Raw genomic sequence first — 8,456 nt, 5'->3', positions numbered from 1 at the left:
TATAACGGGATTGCCTAAATCAAAGGGCTATACAGCAGTGTTAGTGTTTGTTGACAGGCTGTCGAAGTATAGTCATTTCATTCTTTTGAAGCATCCTTATACTGCAAAATCTATAGCAGAACTATTTGTGAAAGAAATTGTTAGGCTCCATGGTATTCCAAGTTCTATCATTAGTGATAGAGATCCTTTATTTGTTAGTCATTTTTGGATGGAGTTGTTCAAGTTACAAGGTACCAAACTGAAGATGAGTTCTGCCTATCATCCGGAAACGGATGGTCAAACTGAGGTCTTGAACAGATGCTTGGAGAGTTACTTGAGATGTTTTGCTTCGGAGCAACCAAGGAATTGGTCTCACTGGATTCCATGGGCAGAATATTGGTACAACACTACGTACCATGTATCTATCGGCAAGCACCCTTTGAGGTGGTATATGGCAGATCACCTCCTAGCTTACTAAGGTTTTTGAGTAATGAAACAAAGGTAGCTGCTGTCGACTTAGAATTAAGCGAAAGGGATGAAACCTTAAATCAGCTTAAGGGTCATTTGTTGCGTGCACAACAACAAATGAAGAAGTATGCTGATTCTAAGAGAAGAGATGTTCAGTTTGCTGTGGGAGAATGGGTTTTTTTGAAGCTAAGACCTCATAGACAAGTGCTGTGGCAAGAAGAATTAATCCTAAGTTGGCTGCGAGGTTTTATGGGCCTTTTCAAATCATTGCTAAGATGGGAGAAGTTGCTTACAAGTTACAATTACCTGCACAATCTCGTATTCATCCAGTTTTCTATGTCTCTCTACTTAAAAAAGCCATTGGAGATTATTCTGTGCAGGGAATCAGGGAGAACTCCCACAAGAGTTAGAAATTGGTCCTGATGATGATAATTATCCTGAAAAGGTTATTGGTGCTAGGACTATCACACGTGGCGGAGTATCTGTATCTCAGAGTCTTGTTAAATGGAAAAACAAACCCAATGATGATGTTACTTGGGAGGACGATGTGTTTCTCAAAGGGCAGTTCCCTGATTTCAGTCTTGAGGACAAGACTTTTATTGAGGAGGAGGGAATTGTTAGAGATGCTGAAGTGGGCCTTGATGTGAATGATAATAAGCCCAAAGTGTGGAGGGTTTACAGGAGGAAGCGTGGTAAAGATTTAATAAAAGATGCTGAGGTGGCAGCTATGTGAGGGATAGAATCAGAGTTAGTTACTATATAAGAGGAGTATTAGGATTGGTGAGAATCATCTCTGATTTTGCGTAAGAAAAAGAGAATTAGGGTCACACTTTGTGATTGGGAAGCCGTAGCGCTTTTTAGGGTTGATAGCCGTAGCTATCAGCACATTCTATTTTCCTTTGCTTGTATTCCGTTCTTTTCAGAGTAATACAAACCTCTTTATCGTTTATTACAGTTTTATTCACATAAAACCCATCAGATCACCTGCACTTCTATATTGGATTGATTGTGCAAAAACCATCAGTTTCACAAGGCGATTGAATTATTTGCGAAGATCAATTACCAAGGAATTCAGCTAGATATGTATACATACACTGTACTTGTTGATGGACTATGAAGAAATGGAAAACTTAAGGATGCACAAGTGGTTTATCTGGATCTTATACACCAGTTTTTCATTTTCCCGGTCTGAAAGGGTAGCGGAACATAAATCAAGTCATTTTCCCGGTCAAAAAGGGTTGCTGGAGCAAGCTTGCATTCACTCAACCCATTTCAAGCTTGCATTCACTCTTATTCGTGCTTTGTTGAAAAATGAGAAGGCGGTGAGTGAAACTTCATCGTAAAATGATTGCTAGAGCTCTTTTATAAGAGCGAAACTGGGTGAGATGCTTTCAAGTTACAATTTGTTATTTTGAATTTGAAAACTACCATCTAATCTTTATTTCTTTTCCTAGTTATAAAGAAAAAGGTTAGTGCAATTGACTCACTATTACATTTGTTTTAATCTTATTTAAAAGTTATACTTTGGTAGTTTCAAAATGATATTTATAACAACAATTGTGTTTGACTTTTTTTGTTCCTTAGTAACAACAATTGTGTTTCACTGGCATTGTCAGAGTTCAATTTATATTTAATAAATTCAATGAAATGAAAGATGTTGTAACACTGTTATATTGCAGAATATGGAAGGGTAATTACAATGTAAATAAAAGAGTATAGCTGACACACATGAAGCAATTTGTAGATAATGGAGACCCTCTACAGTTCATTCATCTACTTAGGAGCAGCTATGGTAGAGTTGATCTACCATCTCTGCATATGCTGCAGAGGACCAGGTCCAAATATTAGACCCCATAAACAATGGTTTGTGTTTAGTAGGCTGCACCTTTAGCTAGTTGCGAGGTATTTGGTTCATTTTTTGTCTTGCAACTTTAGGATTAGATGCATTTAAACTCCAACTGCCAGAGCAAGATTGGCATACACCAGTTTTTCATTTTCCTGGCCGGAAAGGGTAGCGGAACATAAATCAAGTCATTTTCCTGGTCAAAAAGGGTTGCTGGAGCAAGCTTGCATTCACTCACAAAGGTGATGCTAGAAAGCCGGTTTATTAAGATGTACGAATTCCACAGGATTTTCAGATGAATTGTTGCAATTCATTGTCTTCCTCTTTGTACCTTGCTAATAATTTGTTATACATTTATGACTTCACTACTTCACAACTTTTCTATTATTCTAGTTTGATTTTTTAATACTATATAGTGTGTCAAACTTCATCTAGCATTGTTGTGAGCTTTGATATTTACAATTATTGTATCTGTCATCATAGTATTTGATTTGATGTATGAATGTAAGGATTTTTTGAATCTACTCTTAGTCTTGGTACATCTCTTGGCAGGAATTTTTACCTAATACTAGGTAGGTTTCATGACTTATTTATTATGTTGACATTTGTGGCTGCTATAGTGGCGATGCGTAGAGGCAGTGTTTTAAAAACCGGACCGGACCGGCCGGTTCAACCGGTTCAACCGTGAACCGGAGGGATCGCCGGTCTGGTTCAAGTGTCGGATCGTTCATGCTATTGACCCGGCAAGAACCGGTAAGAACCGGCAGAACCGGACAAAACCGGCGAACCGGCGGTTTTCAAAAACCGCCGGGTTAAATGCTTGCACCCATTTTTTTCTTCCGTTTCTTAAAAAAATAAATAGAAAATAGATGAAAATAGAAGTGAGAATAGAGAAGGTGAGCAATGGTCATCTCAGTTGGATTGGAACCAGAGAATCATCAATGACAAGATTTGAAGGATATTTTCGACCACACAGAGAGAGTGAGAATAAAGAAGATGAAGATCTAGAAAAAAAAATTCAGGTAGAGAAGAAAGAACAATATCTCTGCCATACATACTCTCAAGAATCAAGAAGAAAACTTTACAGTTGTTTATTTACATGTTATAGAGAAAATGAAAGGAAAAAAAAAAATGAAAGAATTGTGTTGTACTGTTGCCAAAATGAAAGCAAAACGGCGCTTGCTACTAATGCTGCTATGCTAGAAGAAACAAAGAAACACACAATCTAGGGTTACTTTGCATTTAATATGGGCTTGGCCCAATAACACTTAAACATAGTGTGATTTTTTATTTTTTATTTTACAAAGTGTCACATAAACATAATAATAACAATAATAATAATATAAAACTCCATTAAAATAACTTATTGTAGATCAAATATTATAATGTATTGCATCAAAAAATATTATAATGTAGAGAACATTTAAGAAAAAGAATAGCTACACATTCATTATATTGTAGATTCTTTAAAAAAAAAAAAGGTTAGCTATTGTTTTTTCTTTGAAAGATTTTCAATTTTTTTTAGTTGTGATGATTTTTTATATAGGTTTATTAATTATATGATTTTTTATATAGGTTTAATAACTACATAGTTTTATTATATAGACCGGTTTATTCAATCGGTTTAATCCGATTTAATCCGGTTTGTCATGCGGTTCGACCAGTGACCCAGTGGTTCGACCAATGAACCAGTGACCCAATACCCTCACCGGTTCGATGACCGGTCCGGTTTTTAAAACACTGCGTAGAGGCCTTAGATGCTGTGCGAAACCTGGTTATGTTGTGTTTTTGAGTAGCTGATGCAGTGAAGGAATGACTTCATTGTTGAGACAATATCTCTTCTTACCTAATGCATTAGATTTGTAGACTTGAACACCTGTATATGTTTTATTTCCATAATGCATTTTAAATTTTAAGGAAGATTATTATTGTTTCTCCAGCCTTACTCTGTGATGTCTATCTCCTTCCTTGAGCCTTCTTTTCTTCGTTGATTTTCCTTCATTTGAGATATTTATAAAAATTAAAAACATATTTAACTCTTATTTCTTAATGCATGTGCAAAACTCTAAAAAACCAAAGTTTTAGAACGGGGGACTACTAACTAAGACTAATAGAGTAAATTATCATTTATTAATTAATTTATTGACTTAATTTACGTGTACATTTGAACATAGAATTTCTCCATATACAATTTTTTTTTTTCATTGATTCTCCATATACAATTTTGTATAGTTAAATTTCGTTGGTTAAAGTTGTGCTAAATAGCACTACTCTCCTACACTCATTTTCATATAATATATAGATTTCAATTTTCAATCTTAACAATTGTCAAAAAAGAATTTTCAAACTTAGCATTTTGTTTCTTTTTTTTTCAGAGACAATTGGTCTGAAATAATATATTGATTACCTATTTTGAATAATTACATGATTAAAAAATGTCCACATATTCTAATTTAACTGACAAAAAATATCCAAATTATTAAAGAGAATGTTATGACTAAGGTTTAAACTTCGATTCCCTCACTAAAGTAGTCATTATGTGTATCACTTTATAATAATTTTATCGAATAAACATTCAATTTAGTTCGAGAACCATCAATCTCTCTTTAATGGTCCTCCTTACACTATAAAAATATATTAAATGATCCTTAAACCGTTAATAATCCATCATTTTGGTCCTTAAACTATGATTTTCTCACATGTTTTTAAAAGAATTGAGGGGTTAAATTGATGTATTAACAATAATTTAGGGATTGTTTAGTATATTTTGATAGTTTGAAAACTAAATTAAAGATATATCATTAATTTAAGGATCAAATTGAAGGTTTATTCTAATTTTACCATTTTATCTATCTAGAAAAAATTTCACCAAAAATATGTTTGACCAAAGGTAAAGTTGCAAAAGATATTTGAAATTTAGTAGTATAATTTGCCCCAGGTATGATAGTTATTTTGGATACCAAAAATGTTAAATTTTTTAATAGCAAGAATCTGTCTCATATATTTGATAATCATTTTGAAATTTTTATCAGTTAGAAATTGTCTCGTATATGATATTTAATTTGAAATTTATATAAGTCAGAACTTATCCCGTATAAGATAGTTTTTTTTTTTTTTTTTTAAAACAAATTGTAATTGGTTAGAACTTTCTCACATTTGATAATTATTTTAAAAATTTTATCAATTACAATTGCCCCATATATCATAGTTAGTTTGAAATTTACATTAGTTAGAACTTAACCCGTATAAAATAGTTTTTTTGATTTATTTTTTTTTTTTTAATTTTTATTAGTAATAACTTGTGTCACATATGATAAGTACTTTGAATATTTTATCAGTAATAATTTATCCCGTATAAGATAGTTAAATTTATATATCAGTTAAAACTTATCCCGTGTCAATTAGTTTTTTTTGAAATTTTTATTAGTTATAATTTGTCTCACAAATGATATTTATTTTAAATTTTTTATCGGTGATAATTTATCCCGTATACGATAGTTAAAATTTATATATTAATTAAAATTTAGGGTAGGAAGAGAGAGAGAAATGTAAGATTTAAAGGAACTACGTGAGTTTGAGAAAGAAAGTAGAAATTTGAATAAAATATATTTGAAATTTGATTTGAGACATTTGGAACCCAAAAAAGTTTGAAAGTGACTTATTCAGATGGCTTATACGATTTAGTTCCACAAACCGAATTTTCACTCAAAAAGTGCAAAATGTGGCAGACTTAGTTACAATGTAAAAACTAGTTTGATAAAACACTTTTTCACTCACAAACTAAAAAAATGGCTCATATGACTTGATTCCATCAGAAATGATATGTACTTTTAGTTCCGTTATTAAATTTTGGGACATCAATTACTCTTATTTATGACACATGGCGTGGCAACAATTTAACCGAGAGTAGTTTATAGTTATGCCAACTAATATTCTTATATAGATTAAATTAGATAAAAGAAGTCACAGCCGCTTCCGTTGCACCAATTACAGTAAGCAGTGGAATCAATTCAAAAGAGAGCCTTCTCCGCCACTTCTGCAAAATCAACCGGAGTAGTCGCTGCCATCGTCAGCCACGATGATGCCGTCGTGTCTGTTAATTACTTCCGTTTCACCATTACTTTTTTCAGTTATTTTATTTTTTTATTATTTTCTTTTTTCAGTTTATATTTGTGCCGTTTGATTTAATCAAGTGGCTGAAAATAGAGCAGTAAAGAGCACTAGAGAGATTTTGACTGCAGAGGATTATCAATCTTATCCAAAACTGAGTGGCAGTTGCAGCATCATAAAAGTGAATCACTAATACCACAGTCGCAACAATTTTCATTCTTCAATCTCAACCATTAAAATGTCATTTTCAGTGTTAAGTCACGGTGCTGCTGCTGCTATCACTCTTTCTCCTTCCAACAATTTCAATTGTCGCCGATTTTACTCTCAAGCTCATTCCAATTCCCAAATACATCAAAATCTTGTTGTTAATGTTGATTCTTCATTCAATCGAATGCTCAATATCAACCCTACCCCACCCATCGTCAAATTCAATAAGATGTTAACTTCCCTTGTTAAAAACAAACAGTTTGACACTGCTATTTCCCTCTCTCATCAAATGGAACTCAAAGGAATTCAACCTAACTTTGTTACTTTGAACATCTTGCTCAATTGTTTCTGCCACATTAGTCAACTTAATTTTGCATTTTCTGTATTAGCAAAAATTCTCAAGCTAGGTTATCAGCCTGATACCATAACAATGACTACACTTATGAAAGGCATGTGTCTTAGTGGTCAGGTTATTAAAGCTTTGGATTTTCATGACGATGTTATATCAAAGGGATTTCAGCTTAATCAAGTTAGTTATGGAATCTTGATTGATGGCTTATGTAAAAAAGGAGAAACAACAGCTGCCCTGCAGTTGCTTAGAAGGATTGAAGAGTTAATGGTTAAACCAAACGTGGTAATGTACAGTATAGTCATTAATAGTCTTTGCCAGGATAAACTTGTGAGTGATGCTTTGCATTTATATTCTGAAATGATTGTCAAGAATATTTATCCTGATGTTGTCACTTACACTAATTTAATATATGGCCTTTGCATTGTGTGTCAATTCAAAGAAGCTGTTGGTTTGTTAAATGAAATGTTGTTGAAAAACATCAGCCCGAATGTTGTTACTTTTAATATATTGATTGATGGTTTATCTAAGGAAGGAGAGTTGAGAAAAGCTAAAAATGTCTTGGCTATTATGATAAAACAAGGTGTGAAACCAGATGTTGTTACTTATAATTCTTTAATGGAGGGGTATTTTTTGGTTAAAGAAGTGAACAAGGCCACATATGTATTCAATACATTTGCTCAAACGGAAGTGAAACCAGATGTTGTTAACTACAATGTCATGATTAATGGTTTATACAAGAATAAAATGGTGGATGAAGCCATGGATCTCTTCAAAGAAATGCATTTAAAAAACATAGCTCCTAATACTAGAACATACAATTCACTTATTGATGGGCTTTGCAAATCGGGGAGAATCCCTGATGCTTGGGATCTTGTTGATGAGATGCATGATAGAGGCCTACATGCTAATGTCATCACTTACAATTCTATATTGGATGCTTTGTGCAAAAGCCATCAGATTGACAAAACAATTGAATTATTTGTGAAGATCAATGAACAAGGAATTCAGCTAGATATGTATACTTACACTATACTTGTCGATGCACTATGCAAAAATGGAAGACTGAAGGATGCACTAGAGATTTATCAGGATATTTTGATTAAAGGCTACCATTTTAATGTGACGATGTATAATGTTATGATTGATGGGCTTTGTAAAGAGGGCTTGCTTGATGAAGCATTGTCCTTAATGTCAAAAATGGAAGATTACGGTTGCACCCCTAACGGCATAACTTACACAACTCTTATTCATGCTTTGTCAAAAAATGGCAAGAATGAGAAGGCGGTGAAACTTCATCGTGAAATGATTGCTAGAGGTCTTTTGTAAGAGTAAAACGACCATCTAATTTTTATTTCCTTTCATATTTGTAAAAGATGGTTGGTGGAATTGGTTCACTATTACATTTGTTTTAATTTTAATTAAAAGTTATACTTTGGTAGTTTCATTATGATATTTGTAACAGCAATTGTGTTTGTCTTTTTAATTCCTTAATAGCTA

The 8,456-nt window shown here is 33.1% G+C and overlaps 1 protein-coding gene across 1 annotated transcript; it reads left to right on the top strand.

Annotated features, from left to right (window-relative positions):
* Positions 1-6,260: 6,260 nt before the first annotated feature.
* LOC123911318 (putative pentatricopeptide repeat-containing protein At1g12700, mitochondrial) lies at positions 6,261-8,456 on the top strand. Its single transcript, XM_045962721.1, has one exon. It carries the CDS (start codon positions 6,639-6,641, stop codon positions 8,283-8,285), a length of 1,647 nt encoding a protein of 548 aa, XP_045818677.1. The 5' UTR covers positions 6,261-6,638; the 3' UTR covers positions 8,286-8,456.

The sequence above is a fragment of the Trifolium pratense genome, linkage group LG2 (genome assembly GCF_020283565.1).
Source record: "Trifolium pratense cultivar HEN17-A07 linkage group LG2, ARS_RC_1.1, whole genome shotgun sequence".
Classification (NCBI taxonomy): Eukaryota; Viridiplantae; Streptophyta; class Magnoliopsida; order Fabales; family Fabaceae; genus Trifolium; species Trifolium pratense.
The sequence above is the reverse complement of the archived record's forward strand: the minus strand, read 5'-3'. Positions and strand labels throughout refer to the sequence as shown.